The sequence below is a fragment of the Malus domestica genome, chromosome 03, assembly GCF_042453785.1.
Source record: "Malus domestica chromosome 03, GDT2T_hap1".
NCBI classification, from domain to species: Eukaryota; Viridiplantae; Streptophyta; class Magnoliopsida; order Rosales; family Rosaceae; genus Malus; species Malus domestica.
In genome coordinates this window covers 31,596,120-31,618,590 of record NC_091663.1, presented here as the reverse complement: position 1 = coordinate 31,618,590, position 22,471 = coordinate 31,596,120, and the positions used below count along the sequence as shown (strand labels likewise).

The 22,471-nt window shown below is 35.0% G+C and overlaps 2 protein-coding genes and 1 long non-coding RNA gene across 3 annotated transcripts; 2 read left to right on the top strand and 1 right to left on the bottom strand.

Moving 5' to 3' along the window:
- The first annotated feature begins 1,879 nt into the window (after window positions 1–1,879).
- Window positions 1,880–3,169, top strand: LOC139194807 (uncharacterized). The gene is made up of 2 exons (XM_070819724.1): window positions 1,880–2,009; window positions 2,562–3,169. The coding sequence occupies exons 1-2, from the start codon at window positions 1,880–1,882 to the stop codon at window positions 3,167–3,169; spliced, it is 738 nt and encodes a 245-aa protein (XP_070675825.1).
- A 257-nt stretch (window positions 3,170–3,426) lies between these two features.
- On the bottom strand, window positions 3,427–6,514 carry LOC139194530 (uncharacterized). Its single transcript, XR_011579467.1, has 2 exons — window positions 5,788–6,514; window positions 3,427–4,350 (listed from the first exon to the last, which is right to left on the bottom strand). It is a non-coding gene; the product is annotated as an uncharacterized lncRNA (long non-coding RNA).
- An 11,974-nt stretch (window positions 6,515–18,488) lies between these two features.
- LOC103431408 (verprolin-like) lies at window positions 18,489–21,573 on the top strand. The gene is made up of 5 exons (XM_008369569.4): window positions 18,489–19,734; window positions 20,009–20,119; window positions 20,591–20,754; window positions 20,844–21,048; window positions 21,152–21,573. Exons 1-5 carry the CDS (start codon window positions 19,030–19,032, stop codon window positions 21,326–21,328), a joined length of 1,362 nt encoding a protein of 453 aa, XP_008367791.3. The 5' UTR covers window positions 18,489–19,029; the 3' UTR covers window positions 21,329–21,573.
- The last annotated feature ends 898 nt before the right edge of the window (window positions 21,574–22,471 follow it).

Genomic DNA, 22,471 nt, shown 5'->3' with positions numbered 1-22,471 from the left:
ACCAAAAAGAAGACAAAAAAAAAGGCTGAGAATTAATAGTCACTATGTAGGAAAAATAATAAGCAGCCATAGATAGTATCAAAGATGTAAAAAGTCTAGAGACGCTACCTCCTCCACAGGTGGTGACATTAAACCCGTTTGAAGTGTATAGAAGGGGTAAATAAGTAAATTCAATGTGCAACACACGTTAAAAACCTTAGAATGAGCGGCAAATAAAGGGCAAACTCGTCAAATCACTGTTAATGAACAGTGCTGGAGGAACTGAGTTTTGGTATATATAACTAGTAAGAGATGCCTGCGCGATGCTGCGGGATTAAAAACTGTATGAAATTTTGTGTATAGCACTATGTACATACAAAAATACTTGATCTATATGTACATACTATTTTATGTGCAAAAGATTGGTAGATAATCCTATTTACATACAAAAGAGAATGCTTGATGCATATGTATATGTATATAATATTTACATACAACAGATTTACGAAATTATCCTACTTACATACAAAAGATGGTCGAAAGATACTATGATAAAGAAATCTAGTCAACTATTTGAGTTTTAAGGGAATGGGATAAAGAGATCATGTTTAATAGGTCGTTTATAATTCAAAAAGTATAGAACTATGAAAGGGTATACATACTCTGTTTTGCAGCCAAAATATGGTTTCAGAGATAATTGGGGAATCTGATACATTTCTGGTTGGAGCCTTTGGAGTAAGAGTCGTGTCTGATATTTCCTTTGCTGCAACATCACTAATAAAAAGGTAAATAGAGGAAAATAAAGGTGTTATTAAATATTGAGTAGTGTGGAATTTTGAACAATGAAAAAGTATGAACTTGATATCAACGTTTGTGAGATGAATAAATTTGAGATGAAGATAATACATACTAGATTTTGGGATACATAAAAATGATTCCAGAATTGCTTAGGGTTGCTTTGATTTTCGGAGAAATGATAGGGGCACTGTCGAAATTTGAGTCAAAAGCTGATACTTTTTCTATGGAGCTTTTGTGTCACTGAGATGTAAAACAAAGGATAATTAAAGACATTAGAGCAAGTCTACCCCTAAGGATTTTGTGCCAGCACCCAGCCCATTTATCCACTCCAGTGAACAGTAACAGACTCCAATGAACAGTAATAGGTCAATGCATCTCCACCCCTAACAAAATGCGCTGCCACCCAATGAAAAAATGCGCTGGCACAAACGATCTCCACCCTTACAAAATGCGCGGGCACCCAGCCCATTTAAAATATTTTTTAATTTTTTCTAAAAGAATAAAAAAATAAAATAGTTTTAATTTCGGATAGGATTTTTAACCAATCTCATCACGCCACGTGTCATTATCTGAACGTACTATTTTGTGAATAGATTTCCGCTAAGATTTTCAACCAATTCCGACACGCCACGTGTCACTTCCGTTTTACAATAATTTAGCCAAGATTTCGATAAGATTTTCAACCAATCACGTCATGTCACGTGTCATTATCCGAACGTACTATTTTGTGGATAGATTTCCGATAGGATTTTCGACCAATCCCAACACGCCACGTGTCACTTCTGAGTTACAATAATTTAGCCAAGATTTCAATAAGATTTTCAACCAATCACGTAGTGCCACGTGGCATTGTCCAGAACCTCATCCTTTCTTTTTTTGTCCATATAAACCCTACATCTCTACATCCATCCTCACACCAAGCTTAATCCTTCTTTTTAGCTCAGAATCCTTGTTCATCGTTTTCAAATCTTGAGTTCTTATTACAATGTCTCCTTCAAAAATAGTGTATAAACAGTTGCAGGAGCAACAGAAAAGGTTGTTGGCACAACAGGCAGAATTGGCCAATCTCGAGGAAGGTGGAGGTGGAGATGAGGCTTTCTTCATGGAGGAGGATGAGGATGATCACCATAGAAGGCAGAAGGCCTCACATTCCCGCCGTGTCATGGAAGTCGTGGGTCAGATAGCCAAACCAAGACGTGATGTAAACCTCGATAGAAAAAGGGAAAAACGAGGTAAAGATCTATTGGAAGATTATTTTATTCCCAATAGCATATTCCATGATCATATTTTTAGATGTCGTTTTAGAATGCAACGAAATTTGTTCGACAAAATCATGAGTGATATTTGCAACCATGATCCATACTTTGTGCAAAAAGATGATGCTTTTCATGTTCTAAGTCTTATTCCCGAGCAAAAAATTACGGCATCCTTACGAATGCTTGCATATGGAGCATCTGCAGATCAAGTGGATGAGATCGCGAGGATGGGAAAAACAACTGTTCTGGAGTCCCTGATGCGGTTTTGCTCTGCAATTGAAGCCCTCTACACCAAAGAGTACCTCCGGACACCCACGCCAAGGGACATGAGAAGGCTTCTGAGGAAGGGTGAGATGCGAGGCTTCCCTGGCATGATTGGAAGCATCGACTACATGCACTGGACTTGGAAAAACTGTCCAAGTGCGTGGCAAGGGGCATATGGCGACAGAAAAGAAGCCAAAAGCATCATTTTGGAAGTGGTGGCTTCCTTTGATACATGGATTTAGCATGATTTTTTTGGTGTTCCAGGAGCTCATAATGACCTTAATGTCCTTGCCCAATCCCCAGTGTTCGACGAACTGCTGCAAGGAAAATCGTCGAGATGCACATATTGGGTTGATGGTACCCAATACGAGGGATCATACTACCTTGCATATGGCATTTACCCAAGGTGGTCAACATTTGTCAAAACAGTGCCACATCCACATACTGAAAAGGAAAAACACTTCGCAAAATGTCAAGAAGGGTGTAGGAAGGATGTCGAGCGTTGTTTTGGTATCCTACAAGCTTGTTGGGTGATTGTCAGGGCTGCAGCTAGAATGTTTGATGTCGAGGCTTTTCAATCCATCATGATGACATGTATTATTCTCCACAACATGATTGTTGAAGATGAGTATGATTATGATGTCGTCGATGAATATGAGTCGGATCCAATGAACAACTCAAGAACACGTATCTACTGTGCTCATGACCGGACCGAAGATCCAATGCAACACGAGCCGTTGGAACGCGATGGACGTTACAATGAATTGATCGTTCAACGGTACACTGATGTGAAAGAGCCATACTGGCACGTAACCCGCCAGAATGACTTGATTGAGCACCAGTGGGGATTGCATGAAGGCAAAGATAATTAAAATGAGGCATGTGGTTGAAGAATAAATTGTATTTTCTTTTTTGAGTTTATGTAATTCTATGTAGTGTGTTTTATTTCTAAGTTTATTTGGTGAGTTTATGTAATTCTATGTAGTGTGCTTTGTTTTTAAGTTTATTTGGTGAGTTTATGTAATTCTATGTAGTGTGTTTTGTTTTTAAAGTTTATTTGGTGAGTTTATGTAATCTTATTTCATGTGTTTAAATAAACTACAAAAATAAATAAATAATTACATTAAAATTGCATAATAAATTAAATAAAAATAAATAAAAAATTACATAAGAAATTACATAAGAAATTAAATAAAGTTCAAAAGAAAAAAAAGAAATTACATAAGAAATTAAATAAAGTTCAAAAGAAAAAAAAATAGAAAAAACATAAAAATTACATAAGAAATTAAATAAAATTCTAAAAAAATAAGAAATTACATAAAAATTATACAAAGTCTCTCGAGTTAGGATATGTGGTGTTAGGATCTTGGTTGCCATGATTTGTGTAGCTAGAACCCCATTGACTTGTTTTTGCATCTTTTGCACGCCTCCTTCGCATGACATCTCTTTTTCCGATGCCCAAAAATATTTAGAATTCGGAAACAGTCATACTAGAAACTTGCTCATAGTGTCACGATCTGCTTGAGCCATCATTTCCTCTCTAAGCATTTCATTTTCTCGATGAAGTGTTTCTCTAACTAGCTCGTTCTCTCGATTAACTACTTCTCTTTGTCTCTCAGCCGCCGCATCACAGGCCTCAGTAGCTGCTATTATTGCTGCCATAGCAGCAACTTTTTCCTCATCTCTAGCCTTTTCTCGTGCCATGTTTAGTTCACCTTGGCAAGTAAGTTCCTCCATATATTTAGTGACTCATTTTTGGAAGAACTACCTTTTTTCTTTGATGCCTTTTTACCTTGAGGCATGAGGGACTGACGAGTCGGTTGGGTCTCGGGCACTTGTTCAGACGTCCCTTCCATGTCTTGAAATGTGTCGGCTTCTTGTTCAGCCATATCTGGTTCTGGAGAACTATGTAGACCCATACTATGTATGACAACTTCTGGACGGTTGCCACAATTTTGTATTTAGGGCAATCTTTGACAATTTGCCAACATTCCCATCTGGTGAATGATTTGTTCTGGTTCTTTGAATTGTAGAATGCTTGAGCTTGTAGTGTCTATAAAAATGTGGGATAAGATAGTGTTAAAAAATGTGGGTGTAACACAAATAAATAAATTCAAAATATTGATATGGGTGGAATGCATATAAATTACATAAAAATGACATAAGAAATTACATACGAAATTAAATAAATTAAAATATTGATGCGGGTGGAATGCGTATAAATAAATAAAAATATCGTCACTTGATCCGCTAAACTTGTCCCACTACGGAGGTTACCAGAAGCATGAAAGATGGCGTTTTTCCAACAAGTAAAGGATGCGTTGAGTTTTTTCCAACGACCTTGAAGACCTTGACTAGTTCTGGCATCTTTTCCATGTACATCGCAAAACGCTTTCGTAATTTTACTCCACATTTCTCGCTTATTCATCTCATTACCCGTAATCGGGTCATGAGTAGTGTGAACCCAACATTCACACAACGTAACATCTTCAATGAGCTTCCACGAAGACATTTTTTTCTCTTAAAGTGTAGAAAATATTGAAATGTAGATAGTATAGAAAGTGTAGAAAATATTGAAATGTGGTGTAAAGGTGGAAGATGAGGGTTAGGTATTTATAGAAAAAAATAACATTTTAAAAAAAATTCTGTATTTTTTTTTTAAATTTTCTGTATTTTTTAATATTTTTTATGTAATTTTTTATAATTTTTAATAATTTTTAATATAGTTAATTAATCTAGACCGTTGGATTTGAAAAATATTCAAATCCAAGAGCCAGGGAGTTGCCATGTGGCCAACGGTCATATTTCTGACCGTTGGGCCTCTTTATTTTATTTTATTTTATTTTTTTGTGAAAAAAACGTGGACCGTTGATCTGTGATTGAACGGTCCATTTTAAAAGTTAAATTTAAATTTTTTTTACCGTTGGAAATCCAACGGCTATGAGCATGCCGCGTCACTCATGGGGCTCCGGAGCACAAGTGGGTTGACAACCCTCTGCAACCTTGTCGGCTACTCGCCCTGAGGGCGAGTGTCGTGCACGCGCCAGCCAAATAAGCCGGCTCTTGGGTCTGTCAAAATTGGGCTGAATGCCAGGCAACTTTATGGACTGGAGCAAACTGACTGAGGGCCAGTTTGTTTTTTGAACTAAAGGCTGGGACATTTTTTCTCCGGTGAACTTGCTCTTAGTGAACATTGAAAATGCAGAGGTTAAAATTAAAGGCATTATATAAATGTAAACCACACTCGCATTTATACGTAGGCAATAATGCTAACATGACACTACAGATGTAAAAATAAAAAATAAAATCTTGTCAAAACCCACTTCCCTGCCAGGTCATAATTTTACAACTACCAAAAAATAACGGAAGGGCATGCCATGATCTCTAGAAAATGATAATCGCAAAAAAACATTAAAAAACTCATGCATTCAAATTTCGAAGAGCAAACAAAATTAATAATAATAAAATTAAGAAGTGAAAGCTGACAGACCTTGAGATTGAATATGCCCTTTCACACAGTGAATACAGTCCTTTTACTTGCTCTCCCTGCATATCATCGACAACTAAAAAGCAGCAGAAGCACAACAACTACTGAGCATTAAACCTAAACCTAAACCTAAACCCAACTAAGGAGATCAGGTAATCTACTTAAACATACCAACTCGTTCCAAAAAAATAAAAACCTGAATCCCCTGAAATGAGAAGAGAAACAATTTCAACAAAAAAATCCATTTACAAAACGAAAATCCATTTGTCAAGACTCACAACACAACTTAACTTAAAAGCTTGCGGATTAAAAATTTTTCCCCAAAAACCCCCATCTCTGTCATCAAACGAAAACTCCGAAAGCAACAATCCATTTAAAATTGAACCCAAAAAAATTAAAAGCTTCTAACATTTGGGCAACACAACCAAAAATGAAATCAAACTGCAAAGCAAAACTTAAGTTTAGAAATCACTAACCTTAATACGTAAAAATTCTCTCAAAAGAGAGGCTTGAAACAAAACGGTGAAAAAGACGAAATCGATCCAACGTACGGATGGCAGCCAAAAACAGAGAAGAACGGCCAACAATGGTTGCAAAAATCAAAGATCATGTCTCGCCGGACAGAATACCGCGAAACAAAAAGGAAGAAATTGAGAGAAATCAGAGCACACAACGACGACGAAGGAAAACCCAGTCGACGAAAGCAGAAAATGGAGAGCTGAAAGGTGAAGTGAAAGAGATGAATGGAAGGAGAGAAAGAAACGACACGGAACCCTTGGGATCAATGGGTAAAACCGGCAATTGACTGCACACATAAGGCAAAGCTAAGAAAACCCGAGGGCATTACCGTCCTTTCACTGTTCATGAACAGTGAAAAACAGTTCTTGGGGGAACTGGGTTTTATTATATGAATATAATGTCTCAAGAAAATGGATTTTTATGTAGTTGTCAAACCATGTTTGAATATTCAACAAATAAGTGAATATCGCTTGTAATTAAAAAATTAAAATAATAGGAGAAAATCATTAAAAAAAAAAACTTTAATGAAAAATTTTTGGTACTGTTTACTTTAACGAAAAATCACATTTTTACACTAAAAAGTCAATCCTTGTATTATTCACTTACAACACATTTTTGTCATTTTTGTTAAAATTTATTATTTTCAAATTATTTTCCTTTAAAAAAATGATTGCCAATGTTTCTAGATTCTCTTCTTTTCGTTTTAATTCAAAATCCCAATTTAAAGTGCAGAAAGATACCCTCCATTCAGGATATGATTGTTACATTACATTAAAAACATTATAAATTATCTTTCCACAAATAAACCCAGCAAATACGTATAGAAATCTTGTTGATCATGGTATTTAAATTTCAAAACTACTCCAAACAAATGAAGGCTAAAACCGGTACTTGGATCAAACTACCATTGATTAAGGAGGGAGGATCTAAATTAAAAATTTTCTCCCTTTCAAGATTATCCCCCAAAGGTTATTTTCCAATCGCGTGTGAATTCTTTTTCACAGCTTTAGTAAGAGTCTCATTATTTATTATGTATGATTTGGCATGTGATCGTCAAGAAAATTCACTCAATATCCTAATTTAGTTCCAACTAGGGTTAAAAAACATGCAAAATAAGACCGAAATTGACATTAAAAATAGACTAGAAAAACAAATGTCATGTATGATCTTGTTCTTATATTGTATAGTGCTCTTCCTATTATTGTCACACATTTGATTTTATGGAATGCATAAGTGACATTTTTCATTGTTTTGTTCCATGATAGGCAAAATAGCATACCCTTTACAAAATAAGTATCTTTACATTATTCTCTTACTCAAAAGTAAAATGTATAAGTTAAAAAACTGCATATTTGTCTAATTTATGTTTGGTATGCAAGTGATGTGGATTAAACTGATGCAAATGATCTTCCTCTTCATCCCATTTGATCAGACATGGTTTGACAACTATATAAAAATCAACCTCATTCTCAATTTTTCTGTAATGGTTGGCCTCGTATACACTGAGATGAAACGATAATGGTTTTGTTCGGTTGTCTTTTTTTCTTTTTTTTTTGGACAATAGGTAACTTTTATCACCAATAAAAAGCAAGTACAAACAAAGGCCTAGATACAAGATTAATACAAAAAGAAGGCCAACATAACACAAAGGACAAGGCCCAAAGCCAGCTTTGGAGCCTAGCCCACACAAAAACAGAACACAGAAACACACAATGCCTCCTCCTGCACCTACAACAGCTGCCACCAGAAAAGTAAACATCGATCACCATGATCCGATGCCCACCACCATCGCTAAAGGTCATACCTGCAAGAACCCCAAAATTGATGAAAAAGAAGGCCTCCTCATCCTTCAGGGACCACCATACCAACCGTCTCCACGAAGCAAAGGAAGCCCGCGAGGAAGCGAGCAGCATCGCCACCAAGGGCAAACACCGGGAAAGGCCAACTGAGACCAGCAGAGGTGGTGGTGTGAACACCCGAGCCAAAGTTCTACACACCCTCCCGTAGATGGCGAAGTATCGCATTGAAAATAAGTGGAAATTGATTGGTAAATGATGATGGAAAGAGAGATGACGGAGCCAACTAATGAAAAAAAAGATGAAGGGAGATGGATGGAAGGGTATCGAAAGGGATGGATCAAGGAGGATGAAGCAAGCAGATGACCGGGGATTGGAGTTCGAGAAGGTATGATCAAAAGCAAAAATAGATTTCAGATGAGGAAACTGATATTTGCATGGATGGGGGAAAGTGTAGACAACATGGAGAGCAAAGAGAAAAGAAAAATGAAGAAAAAGTATGGGACTACCACCGACCCTAGCAGTAGCTAGGGCCGGCAATAACACTAGTTTAATCGAAAAGACCACTCACACTAAAATGAGAAAGGTTCTCACGGAAGGAGAAAATGTCTCTCACATAAGGAGAGAAAATTTTTTAGGTCATGAAGAAAATGTACAAACTTTCAAATAAGGTACCCTGAATTAAATTAATATGGTTTGACGACCCGTCCCTAATTTCTTATGTAATTTCTCCCTGAATATGTGTATTGTCGATTTTGCCCTTATTGGCTAGTGACGTGGACGTATTCATATCGCTTTTATTCTATTTCTCGCTATCACATTTAAATGGTACACGTTGTTACGAGTGTACGTAAATTTTATCAGCGTGAAAACACTATTCCGGATAGATTTTAGATTCACTTTTTGTACAAAATCTAAACCCTATCCCTAGCTTTTTCTTAGCCCATCCCGTACACCCTCCTCCATTATTTCACACACTCACCAATCCCATCCATTCCCGTATTTCTGTCCCTTAATCAGAACTCAGAAAAATGAACTCTATCTCTCTCTCTCTTCCTTCTCTCTCTCCCGTATTCTCTTCTTCTCTGCAAAACCCTTAGGGAGCTTCAAAACTCTCAAATCGAACCTAAAAACCACACCATTGTACTCCCCTCATCCTTACTAACATAACCATGTTCTTGAAACTTAGGATGGACGAGTTTTTAATGTTGAACTCGTGAAGTCCGAACTCGGGCACATTGAGTTCGACGTATTTTCGAGCGAGTTAGGAAGTTTTGAAGCTTGGGGAAGTTTATACGCAACTCCTCGAGGCTCCTACTATAATTTGGGAGAAGTTTGAAGGTGAAACGACAGAGTTTCGAAGAGTTCACTTTTGGCCAGAACTTTCGAGGCTTTTTCCGGTGACCTCTGTCCACTTTTTGGACTCCAAACAGTGCTTTTGAAAATTTTCTAGAATTCCGGCGAAGTTGAGTTGCAGACGGCGGTGACGGAGAGGCTCGACGGAGAAGGAGACGAAATATTAGTGATGGAATATTCTGACGGCGTCAGGTAACGCCGTTAAATTCTGTTAGTTTTTAACGGAATATTCCGTGGAATATTCCTGACTGCATCAGGCTAACTGACGGCACTGGCTTGCGCGTGGGGGCGTGTCTAGTCATGCCATTGCCGGCACGTGGGGGCACGTGAGCCATCCAAAAATTATTTTAAAAAATTGGGGATGTTCGTGATGTTGAGTAGGTCACAATGGTATATTTAAACTCTAAGTTTAAGCAAAGTATGGGGGTTTTATTTAGGTTTCCGTATATGTGCTTTAATTAATTCTATTTTAGTTATTTCACATATAGAGGAAACGTATCCTGAGGACGTTCGAGGCCAAGCTAAGCTTAGGGGTTACGACCTAGCGACGTACTTGTGAATGGGTAGTTTTTTATTTTATATCTATACGTATTTATAGTTTCCAAAATTGCATAATTACACCACTTTGCGTATATTTTACCAAATAATTGATAACTACGATATAATTGTGATAAATGTTGTTATATGGTTGAGATATTACTGTCATGCCATTCATACATATTTGTACATGCTCATCTTGCTGCACCCCGGTGTTAGTAGTCGCCCGAGGGTCAGGGCCTGTCCTTCATGTGTATGTTCACATCACACCATTCGCTAGCCTTGGATCAAAGTTAGGTGCCAGTCTTGTCGGGTAGATTGCATTAGGCAATTCAACTTGTATGTGACTTGCTTCTGCACTAATCTTCACATGATCGTAGTACTATAGCGTATTGATTACATGTCACATCCCAGCCTGGGGTCCACCACATCTCGGGCCCAATCCACCACCATAGTATGATATTGTTCGCTTTGGGCTTATCATTCCCTCACGGTTTTGTTTTTAGGAACTCACGAGCAACTTCCCAGTGGGTCACCCATCCTGGGACTATTTTCCTGAAAAGTGTTAAAGACTTGTGATTTGAGTTTTGTTATTATATATGGTTATATATATACTATTTTTCTGGGAAAGTATACAGGTTTTACAGCGAGGGGTTAGAAGTGTTATTAAATGAAATATTTTCGAAAAGCTTTGTTTTACTGACCCACTCAATCTTGTTTCCCCCCCCCCCCAGGTTCTAGTTAGCAGTGTTGGTGGCTCCAAGGATTCCCACAGCGTTCTGACAGACTATTTAAATGTAGGACTCACCTTCGGGTGTTGTAATTTAGTAATGGTCCTACTTGACTGCACCTAGTACTTATGATCTGATTATGTGTGTTTCACACTTAAACTCACTCTAACATGTTAGTTGGATATTATTGCTAGTAGTTGGTTTTTATTCCTTCGTATTTCTTTTACCTTTTTGCTTCCGCGTCGCATTTTTTGTTACGTCACACCCACGTGACGGCCAATACGCCCTGATTTTAGGGTCGGGGTGTGTCATTACACCCAGTCTTGTTCGTGTCAGAAATTATCTGTTCGAACTCGTGTGTCAGCTTAGATGGATGAGCACTTAGTTATACTTGTTTATCACATGATTATATTATTGTGGCATTCGATACATCATGACTCGGCATATTCTGGTTATAATACTGTTATAATATTGTGTTTTAGTGTTTACATACTTACATACTATGTTTTAAGGAAACTATACTTGTTTTACGGCGAGGGGTTAATAGATTCGAAAATAAGGATTTTGTATAAGCATTGTTTTGCTTAGGCCTGGCAATTCCTGACATGACCCGATAATCCGACACGACACGACACGAAATTAACAGGTGTTCGGGTCGACACGATAACGAATCGGTCTTTATCGGGTAACCCGATAAGCACCTGTTAAGATAACAGGTTGATTCGGGTACACACGTGGTAACACGATACATGATAAGCAGAATATTAATTTTATAATTTTATAACCCTAAAAAAATATTGTAATAATTATATATATTAATTTAACAATTTTATACCCCTAAAAACTATAATAAATATATATATATATATATATATATTAAATTAACTATAATAATTATAATAATTATATATAATATAATAATTATACCCCAAAATATTAACTATCTATAATAATTATATATATATAGATTAAATTTTGAATTATAAAAACTATAATAATTATTAATTAATATGTATGCATCCATTGATTTGAATTTTGATTCCATAATTGATCCATTCCATTCCCTGCTGCAGTAGTGCCGCCCTTTTTGAAGAAAAAAGGAGGGAAAATGAAAATGATAAGAAAAGTTGAAAAGGAAACAAAAAAAAGAGGGAATTAGGGAAAGATGGATGGATAGGATGGAGGGAAAAGTAAAAATTATATGAAAAGTTGAAAAGGAAACAAAAAAGAGAGGGAAAAATGAAAATTAATAGAAGTGCAGTGGTGAGAATATTTTTTTTTTTAAGTTATTAACTTTTTATCGCATATGATATATCCTACTATTTTTATAATGACACGTGATGTACTACTCTGTGTACCAGTCAATTATACATACAAAATAAATAGATTTAAATCTACTTAATATATATATATACATACACCATTGAACTTGATGGGATACGAATTCTCCAAAACAAATTTCAACGATCACAACCGTCAAACTTGTTTGTATATACTTCGAGATCACATCACCAAAAAATCACAAAAAACAAACATTCAGAGATCAAGTAACGGGACAAATCTTTTTGACGGTTATAAACGAAAAATCACGATTTAACGGTTATATTAACTCCGATTTTGATTATTTTTTATAGCTACACTCCTTGACCCTATATGAATAGAATGAATGAATTCGATCTTCAATTTAAAATATTTACACAAGTGGATACCACAAAATCTTATGTTATACTTAATGAAAGTATAAATAAACTCTAAGTGTTAGTCAATCTATTGTTTTAATGGGATACAAATTCTCCGAAACTAATTTCAACGATCTCAACCATCAAACTTGTTTGTATATGCTTCAAGATCACATCAACAAAAAATCACAAAAAACAAACATTTAGAGATCAAGTAACGGGATAAAACTTTTCGACGGTTATAAACGAAAAATCACGATTTAACGGTTATTTTAACTCCGATTTTGATGATTTTTTACAGCTACAGTCCTTCACCTTATATGAATACAATGAATGAATTCGATCTTCAATTTAAAATATTTACACAAGTGGATACCACAAAATCTTATGTTATACTTAATTAAAATAGAAATAAACTCTAAGTGTTAGTCAATCTATTGTTTTGATGGGATACGAATTCTCCAAAACTAATTTCAACGATCCCAACCGTCAAACTTGTTTGTATATGCTTCGAGATCACATCAACAAAAAATCACAAAAAACAAACATTCAAAGATCAAGTAACGGGAAAAAACTTTTCGACGGTTATAAACGAAAAATCATGATTTAACGGTTATTTTAACTCTGATTTTGATGATTTTTTACAGCTACACTCCTTGACCCTATATGAATACAAAGAATAAATTCGATCTTCAATTTAAAATATTTCCACAAGTGGATAACACAAAATATTATGTTATACTTAATGAAAGTATAAATAAACTCTAAGTGTTAGTCAATCTATTGTTTTGATGGGATACGAATTCTCCGAAACTAATTTCAACGATCCCAACCGTTAAACTTGTTTGTATATGCTTCGAGATCACATAAGCAAAAAATCACAAAAAAAAACATTCAAAGATCAAATAACGGGACAAAACTTTTCGACGGTTATAAACGAAAAATCACGATTTAACGGTTATTTTAACTCCGATTTTGATGATTTTTTACAGCTACAGTCCTTGACCATATATGAATACAAAGAATGAATTCGATCTTCAATTTAAAATATTTACACTAGTGGATGTGGATATCACAAAATCTTATGTTATATACTTAATAAAAGTATGAATCAACTATAATAATTATATATATTAATTTAACAATTTTCTACCCCTAAAAACTATAGTAATTATATAATATAATTATACATATTAAATTAAATTTAAAAAATTGATGACCATTTGGATCGGCTGAGATTTAATCTTTTGAGAAAGACTTACAACCTTGAAAACAAAAACTCTTTCATTTTGCATATCCTTGCACATTTAATATTTGTAATAGATTAGTAGTGTATGTATTATTTTTTTATTAGGCTCTTATTTTCGAGTGTAGTTATAATACTTAAATGACAAATGTTTTAATGTTTTGAAGTAATATTTATGTGGAAATATGTGGTATGTGCAAATTTAAATTTTTTTTTTCTTAACGGGTCATAACAGGTCGGGTCACTTTACCCGTTGGGTAAAGTGACACGACCTGTTAAGATAACGGGTGTGACACGACATGATCCGTTAAGATAATAGGTGTTACACGAACACGACAGACACGACCCGTTTGCCCGGCCTAGTTTTGCTAACCCACTCAACTTTGTTTTTCGCCCCTGCAGGACCTAGATAGCTATACTCTTTATGGCACTCGAGGAATCTCGGCAGTTCTGACATTTTCTTCTCTTTAGATGTACGAACTTATCACGGTTATGTAATAAGTGTACTTAGTTACTTTGACTACTCTTCTGTAGTTTCACTGTCTATTACGCTCTGAATAATTTTAGTAGGTTCTTTCCACGATTGTGTACTCTTTCACTATTTAGTATACCTATTTCTAAGTAGTTTTAATTTTATTCACTTTTTGCATCACTTACCTTTATAGTTACGTCACCTCACGATGATGGTCAGCATGCTTCGACCTTTCCAAGTGAGAGTGTGTCAAAAAAAAAAAAATCAATGTCAGCTTTGTCAATTTAATAGTCACCATATTAATGGATATGTCTTTGTCCAAAAAAAAAATATTGATGGATATGTATGTGTGACAAGCACAAAACGTAGCAAACCAACACTCCAAAACCGAAAGAGCTTCAATTTTACCACTCAGTACTACGATCTTGTGGTATTCCTCTTTACTTGTAAGTGAGAGGTTTTAGGTTCGAATATCGTAAATGACGAATTCGATACCAAATTAGGTTGTTATTGTGTGGCTTAGCCGAATTTCTCATCTCCTTAGTGCAAGAATATATCGTTGTACTAAAAAAAAAAAAGCTTCCATCTCGGCAACTAAAAATTCAATCACTTTATATATAACTTGTAGCATGGAAGATTTTTTATTTATTTTGAAAGTAGCTCTTAGTCTAATTTCTCTTCTCAATGTTAAAGAAGTTTTAAGTTCAAATAATTCAACTTCGTTGATGAAAAAAAGGGAAGAAATTATAAAATGATCCAAAAACCAATTTCGAGATCATCATGCACAAAGAAAAATTTCACTCATACAAAACCAATTTCATATCTTGTTCACACTAAATACAACTTTAAACACACGACCCATCAATATTTATGATGCTATCAACCACAATAAATTATTGGTTGTCGAAGATTTTAATTCACCCCAAATGATTCAAATACCAAATAATGTTAAAAGAGATTCTCTCAAAAGTGTGACTTTTTATAGACTCTCTGTCACATCATTTTTTTTGGCACAATGGTGTATAATATTGGCATATTAATTGATATTAAACTGTGATGCGACAAAAAGTTCATAAAAAATCTCAGAGAAAGTTTCTTTATAGCATTGCTCTTACATAGTACTCAATCCAATGAACAACCAATGAAAGAAAAACAAGAATGAGATAAGGCAAAATAAACAGAATCTTATTGATAGATGCCTTATATTTATGATGGATGCCTTATAGTTTGTGAATCCAACAAAATCTTTGGCTTCTTATGTGACAAAAGGAGTGGTGTCACGGAGGCTCCACAGTCCTCTATGGAATATATGGATGGTGGGTGGCTGGTTTTTCTTGAAAGGCACCATTTTTGTTTTGTTTTGAGAAAGTTGGATAGTTTGTTGTGGCCAAAGTGGGGTCTTTCAAGAAAGGTAGAGATTAGCTTTGCTCATTGGTATGTCACAAGGCAAGATTTGAGGATTCAATCATATATAGTCACCTCTCAACTTGTGGTATCTAATTTCTGTTTCAGATTATCAAATTTATGATTAGATTATGGTTACCTTAGTTTGACTCAAATCTTTGAATTACTGTCAATTTTTTATTGGATGGAATTTGAATTTAAAGTATCTAACTAAAGGCTCATGGCTCTTAAACCAAATGAAAAATAAATAAAGTAAATAGGATCTAGTGTGTTCAATTTTGGTAGATTTTCATTTTTCATGATAGATTGAACTTAAAACCTAAATCCAAGTTCTGATCACCATTAACTTTGAGAAATCTGCTATTCTAATCCTTTAATTATTCTCTTGATTACTATAAAACTGAATCATGCGGAACTATACGTCTTGGTTCTTAAAACATTTGGTGATCTCAAAAACCAACCAAGTGATGGTCACTTAAAAGCAAATATATCATTTGTATGAAAATTAAGCAAGCACTTTTGAAACATGCATATATATGATATATGTCTTCCTTTTTTATATAATTTACTTTTTCTTTGATGCAGTATTTACCATTTTGGAGAGCCTAATATATAACACGAGACGTATTTGTTTTGAATAAATTATATACTTGTGTTAACACATTTTTTTCTTTCTAAAAAGTGAACTTATTTTCTTCAGTTTCAAATCATCTCACACACCATCTAGTTATTATTGAAAGTATACGATTTATTTTTTTCCGGTAACAGAAAGTATACGATTTATATATAACATTGATGTTCTCACAGAAGCTTTTGATCATGTATATCCAATCGGAAGGGGGAAACATAAAAATTGATCCAGTCTGTATATCTATCTTCAACTATGTTCTTGCTATAGTTAGTAAGTAAATATGAACCGCAGAACATCTTTTCTTATAAAGCATAACTTTCAAAATAAGTTAACGTTATAAGTAAATTTCCTATTCAATTTCCATTAATAATCATTTATAATTGTTATCACTAACTTTCCATAAATAGGAAGTAGGAAATAGAAAGTAACAAGTTGAATTTAAGGTATAGGAAGGAAAGGATTAAGTTTAGGGTGACAATGGGGGTAAGTATGAAGGGATGGTAATTTAACCCATCAAATCCAATCCCCGCAAGTAACCGATCCGAATGGTTATGTTTTGGGTATAAAATTGTGGGTACCCATACCCAAAACCGAACCATTTCATCTATGAATAAAAAATATATAAATATTTATTATATGAAAAGGGGTTGTTAATAATCATGCATTATTAAATATGAAATTAATTATTTACTTTTATATCATTAATAATAGAAATTATATGCTTATAATTTTTAAGAGTGTAAATGTTTTCTTAGTAATATAAATTTTTAATATTATTTATTAGATGCATTGTATCAATTGTATAAATTCTACGGGTTCGGGTATGGGGATGGCACATCTGAACCCAATCCGTCCCATTGTCATCCCTAGGTATGGCGATGGAGGATGGGGTCGAATTTGTCATTCCGTTCTTACATTTTTTTTTACTATGTTTTGCCTTGAAAAATGATACAATTTTGCTTTAAATAAAGAATGGACAATTAGCCCAAAGATAAACGATGACATAATGAACGCACAACAATGTTATAACGACAACATGGTAAAGAATGATCATCCAACTAATTGTCCATCAAGGATATAGCACATATATTAGTAACAATGATAACTTCAAAGACATGTAGCACATATGATTGTAACAATGATAACTTCAAAGACATGTAATATGTCATTCACTCATTCTAATCAATGATATTCATTTAAAAACTTCAACCGTACATACCAGACACAAATCTTAACAAAATTGTAAATGAAACAAACCGAAAAGGGTAAAATTAAAGGAGGCACAAACTGCATAAAAACTAAAAACTCGCGTCACTAGATTAATTTCTAGTTTTCAACATCATTGCAAAAAACAAGAAGCACTTATCTCAAATTGTATAAGAATAGTTTGCATGTGGTATTTGTTTGTTTTTCTAGTGTTTCTAGTTTTCCTATCAAAGAAATTAGTATGTAAATTCTAAGGTAGTGCCAATCAAAGTTTGAACTCGTGTTATTTAAAAGGAATTTTGCCATGTGAACACAATGTCGATATTTAACTTAAAATGCATATGATACTCCCATATTGCACCACTTTATACTTTTCAAATCCCAAAAACATGCTAGTAAATATGGATAATGCTAAAAAACTAAATTTGTAAACAAAACTTTATAAACTAAATGACATAGAAATTGATGATTGAATTATTATTTAAACGTTAATAAACGTGCTCAATTGTATTGGTAACATCATTTAATTTGCAAATTTTATTTACAAATTTAATCTCCATAATATTATCCAATAAACATATATGTTACTACGTTAGGCAAATTTAATAGCGATGAATTTCATGTATATGTCGGTGTTGACAATACTTTAAACGGGTCCCACGTACGTGGGAGTTGATTTGGTAGGCCCTATACGCTAAAGCTGCAAAAGCCAGCCATGCATGGATGCCCAAAAATGAAACAAACAAGCAAAGCATTGGTGACACTGGTTCGTAGCTCAATTTGGTAACTCATAAACAAACCCAATTGGAATTTGAGGGCAAAAATATGGCTTTCAGCTTTTGGCTTATGGCTTTCGGCTTTCGACTTTTGGCTCTTGACTTTTGGCTCTCACTTGTCTTCTCAGGAGAGAAAGTAGTGAGTGAGTGAGAGAAAACAGAGCTCATAAGAGTCGGTCTAGGAAGCAAATGAGGAGTGGAGCGAGAATGTGGGCTACAAATTTGAGAAAAATATTAATCATAGTGTTCTAGATTTGCATGGTTTGAATTTCAAAAAAACCATACAAAAAATACAGATTTTTTGGTCATAAATTTGCATATATACTCTCTCTCTCTCTCTCTGTCATCTGATCTCTCTCGGACATGTGAGAAAAATCTGAAAACCTCTCAGATTATCTCTCTTCCGCTTCTCTCTCTCTCTCTCTCTCTCTCTCTCTCTCTCTCTCTCTCTCTCTCCTTTCCCTTTTTAATTTTTGTACTGTTTTTTTTGCTAAAAACTTGGCTAGGCTTTCGGGTTTGTTCCTCCCCAAGCGAGATTTTGGGCAATCTTAAATTCCTCTAAGAGTTTGTTTTCAAATCATGGTTTCTTGAAAATCAAGGATTTGGGTCTCTCTCTCCAATCTTTGTTTCGTTGTTTCCTTAAAATCCCAAAAAAAAATGATAAAAATACCCAAATTTTTATTCATGGAAGAGAAGAACAAGAGCAAGTACTACAAAAGCCACAAGAACATGTTCCTCCTCCAACTCAAATCACCATCAAGATTTAGATTTTCCCCCATAAATCCCCATTTCAAATCCTGAGTTTCTGAGTGTGATCCAGAAATCCCCTCTTTTTTATTATCAATCTTTTGTTGCTGTAAAAGTAGATGGATTTATTAACATAGCAAAAGAAATGGCTCATGAGGAAGAACAAACCCAAGACACTAGCACTGAAATTATTGGGTTGGGAAGCAATAACATCAACAGTAGTAGATCTTCATCCAAAAAAACAAAGCAGAAAAAAGTGCCACAGAGAGGACTTGGTGTTGCACAGCTTGAGAAAATCAGGCTTGAAGAACAGCAGAAGAAAGCAGCAGCAGCTGCAATTTTGCCCACCACCCCACCATCTTCTCTCTCATTACCAACAAAATCTTCTTCACATTCGTGTACTAGTTCGGTTCCGATCAGGCATTTTTATCAGCCTCCCTCTTCAATCCCATTTCCATCACTGGATCTGCCCTCCCCCAACTCGATTTTCCGTCCGCAGTTGATTCCACCGGCCCACAGCGGCGTTGATGGTAGGAAGCCAATGATCAGCAGTGGAACTTTTCCGTTTGGTGTGGGAAATAATAACAACAACAATAATATTAATGGTGGTGGGAATGGGAATCATGTTCCCAACTTGTGGAATCCATGTGAGTTTAATATTCTTGATCAGAAGGTGAGTTGTAATCCTGGGTTGGATCCTGGATTGGCATTCAGGTCTACTATGAATTTACCTTTTGAGTCCAGCAACAACAACCCCATTTGGCCGCTCTCCAATTTTCCAACAAGAACACAGCAATTTCATCACCAGCAGCCTCCTCCTCCACCGCCACCTCCTCCTCCTCCTTCAATGGTGACACATTCTTTCTACTTTATTTTCTTCGTTGTTTGTTTCAGTTTCCCCTTTCTCTTTGAGTTCTAGAAAAAAATCTAGTTATGTGAAGAAATGTTAGATTCAAGTTAGGCAAGTTAACTTAGGTAGCGTGCCTCTTTGTAGATTAAAGTAGTTTAGAATATCTTTGTATAAAAAAAAAAATAGTTACATGAAGAAATTAATGAACTTTTGATGATCCACTCTTTTTAATTCTATTTGAGAATGAACTGTTGGTGTATGGGAAATATTGCAGGTTAATCTGTCAACAGCAAATTCATCATCTGTACTAAATTTTCAGATAGAGCCCCCTTCAAACCAAAGCTATTACAGCAACTATACTCCTATGTGGCCGGATGAAGAAAAGGTTTGTTCTGTTCACCTCTATATTTAGCCTATATGATTGCCTCTTTTTCCTGAAATATGTATCTAATTTTAGCATCTCAAAACTTAAAATTTCTCAGTACTTATTTTGCAAATTCTTTTTCCTAGTGGGAATTAGTCCAACAAGTGGGATTTCATTAGATTTGGAAATCCTATTTCATATATTGGAATTCAGAAAGAATTTGTATACTTTTATATTTCAGTTTGTTTTATTTTGATGGAATTGAATTTAAATTTGAGTACAATCTGTTTGGTAATTTTGTGAGGCACCTAAGAGATTGGTGTTCCTGCATACCTAGACGTAGCCAAGTTGACTATAACAATGTGGTCCTCCTTCTGAACCCAAATTGTAATTTTCCTCCTCGTAATTTAGATTAGAATATAATCAATATATAGAATATCACTCAAATAATGCTTCATTTGATTAATTCTTACTATCTGTAATATGTAGTAGATGGTTGGCATGAAGAGGCCATATCCATTTTCTCTAGAGAATCCACCTGTCCCCTCCATCAAGTTCCCTACATTTGTTGCTCCTCCTATAAGAGCCGATGAAGCAACTTCATGTGGGAACAGATCTGCCTTCAATTTTGATCCCGCAATCAAAACAAATTTCAGGTCAGTTTATCTCTAATTATCTTCCATTTATTTACACCAAGCACATTATTTTGCTCACATGGATTTTCTTTCCTTTGCACCATATTCAGAGAAGGACCTTCATGCTCAACTTCAATTTCTGAGTCGAATTCAAGAAGCAGCATCAAAGAAAATGGGAGTGTCAATGGAGATTTTCTCACCCTAGCCCCTCCTTCAACTAGTTGGACATGTCCCAGCCCAAAGCTCAACCTCCCTCCATCTTATCTTGCGTTTCATAACCGTGAAATTCCGGATTTTGAATCATTTCACTATCAAGTGCGATAATCAACACAGCCCACTTCTCATTTCATTAACTTTGTTTAGCAGTTTCATTTCATTAATTATCTAATTTTTTTTTCGTTCATTCGTATTGTTATAGGGGAATAATGCAGATGACACAATTTACCAGCCAGGACCAAGTGTTCCAAATCCACAACAAGCTTTCTACAGCTTCTTCCCACTAGCAAAGGCACAAAATGATAGGGCAGCGACCACTGTAAACAACAATTGCAATGGTGAAGTAGGAGAAAGTGTTGATCTCAATTTGAAGTTATAAAATCCGATTTATTTATTAATTAGGCCATTTCTTGTGGATCTTGTTTTCTCTGTAAACCATATTATAAATTTTTTTTTTTTTTGCATCATTTAAATTTATACTTAGATGGGTCTTTTTATTTGCATATGTAAGCTTGAGCCTTGTGAAGGGTGAAGAGTTTGGGAAGGAAAAAATGGACATGGAGATGCAGATTTATCTGTATGAGTGGTTACAATTGTATTCTTATGAAGTCAAAAGTTCCCGTGTGCCTTGGGATTTTGGGATCTTTTGAGTTATGTTTTGAGTTTGTTTTTTGGTTGGTGGATGACCGAGGCACTGGATTGTGGAAGATCTGACTGTGCTTTGTCCTATCGTTTTTTATGTGGGGTAGGCACATATGACATCCACTATAATTGCAAGCGTTTGATGTGAGACTCTGGGCCTATGTAGTCTTACATGAAAAATGTTATCATTAGTCGCGCTAGTTAATTCTAGTCGTTAATTTTTGTATATTTCATTCGTGAGCAAACAATTATAATTGGTTCTTCAAAAAAATAATAAGATAAAATTATTCCAACTGTCACAATAACTCTCTTACTAAGTGCTCTCTTGCACTCTTCATACACTTACCGACGACAATTTCGATTGAAGTTTTATCGCCTAATGATTAATTATGGTTTGAACCTCGTCATCAATCTCGTTTTGGTGATTTCTTCTTACTCTGGTTTTTATTTGTCTCAAATCTCAACCATCTTGTTGGATCCACACCACCCACTTTATATACACGACTAAATTTGGTGTTTTAGGTAGGATGGTGACATTGCTATACCAAAAGTATGAGTTCTGATAATCGAGAGGGTTATGAGTTTTAAGATGTATAGTTTAGAGCGCTTTTATTAATAAGTTGCAGAAAGAAAACTCTAGTTTAATTTTGTTGTTAGTTTTGTTGCATCTCTCTAAGAGAGTTTTTAATTTACTTTCACTTTAGTATGGATTTTCAGCTTTAGGTCGTTTTGTCAATCTATATGTGTGACTCAAGAGATGTGATTTTGGCGGGTGAATCAGAGGTTTTCTTGTGTGTTGATTTCAAGACGATCCTCTCTATATATATCATTTCAGCTTTCTGTTTAAACTCGTTATAGAAAAAATATTGAGGTTTGTCAC